Raw genomic sequence first — 923 nt, 5'->3', positions numbered from 1 at the left:
TTCCTGCCCAAAAATAGCCCTGGATAAACTGTTGTACCTTTTCTTATTCCATGGCAGTCTGCTGACCTTCAGGATGTCATGTTTACTGCCCTGGTGAAGGACAGACCGAAATTCGTTCGCCTCTTTTTGGAAAATGGCTTGAATCTAAGGAAGTTCCTCAACCATGAAGTTTTGACTGAGCTCTACACCAACAATTTCAGCAGTCTGGTGTTTAAAAACCTGCAGATTGCTAAGAACTCATACAATGACAGCCTGCTTACGTTTGTGTGGAAGATGGTGGAGGATTTCAGAAGGGGGGCGAAAAAAGAGGACAAAAATATAAAAGAGGACTCAATGGAGATACACCTGCCGGTATGTGAAGCCTGAGCTTGTTTAGACGGTGTGTGAATGGAGCCTTTAGTTGTATTCCATTACAAGACAAACAGAACAAGTTTGAGAGTTGAGTTAGTCAGTGACTCTGTTCGGTAACTGTGGCTTTCTTCTTGCATGTTTTATGTCTTTCCAGGAAGCCTCTCCAATTCCAAGGCATCCCCTGCAGGCTCTCTTTATTTGGGCAGTTCTTCAGAACAAAAAGGAACTCTCTAAAGTGATTTGGGAACAGGTGTGTCTTGTTTGCAGCATGACATCATTCAACGATTCACATAGTAGGGAGTACACAGGTCCTCACCCTGTATCAGATGTAGCAGTCAGAGATGAGTAGCAGTTTCTCCTCAGTCCCTGCATGTACATTGCCCGATTTGGAGCAGGAACATGGTACACGGAGGCCTCAGCCTTCCCTCCGGCATCATTTCCCCAACTTGAAACTGTCCAGAATGTTCCCTGGGACACACATGGGTTTCCCCAACAGAATAAATATTGCAAACACCAGGAATGTCTCTGGCTGCAAAAATGGCACCAGGGGAAAGATGGAAGCCCTTTCTCTG

General features: G+C 45.3%; 1 protein-coding gene across 1 annotated transcript; it reads left to right on the top strand.

Annotated features, from left to right (window-relative positions):
• Nucleotides 1-57: 57 nt before the first annotated feature.
• On the top strand, nucleotides 58-601 carry LOC107125328 (transient receptor potential cation channel subfamily M member 8-like; the record flags this gene model as incomplete). Its single annotated transcript, XM_015428768.1, has 2 exons — nucleotides 58-351; nucleotides 506-601. Coding segments are annotated over 2 exons (390 nt in total), but the record flags the coding sequence as incomplete, so codon positions are not given.
• Between the last annotated feature and the right edge of the window lie 322 nt (nucleotides 602-923).

Source organism: Gekko japonicus, unplaced genomic scaffold, assembly GCF_001447785.1.
Source record: "Gekko japonicus isolate JY-2015 unplaced genomic scaffold, Gekko_japonicus_V1.1 scaffold41983, whole genome shotgun sequence".
Taxonomy (NCBI): domain Eukaryota; kingdom Metazoa; phylum Chordata; class Lepidosauria; order Squamata; family Gekkonidae; genus Gekko; species Gekko japonicus.
This window is presented reverse-complemented; position numbering and strand designations above follow the sequence as displayed.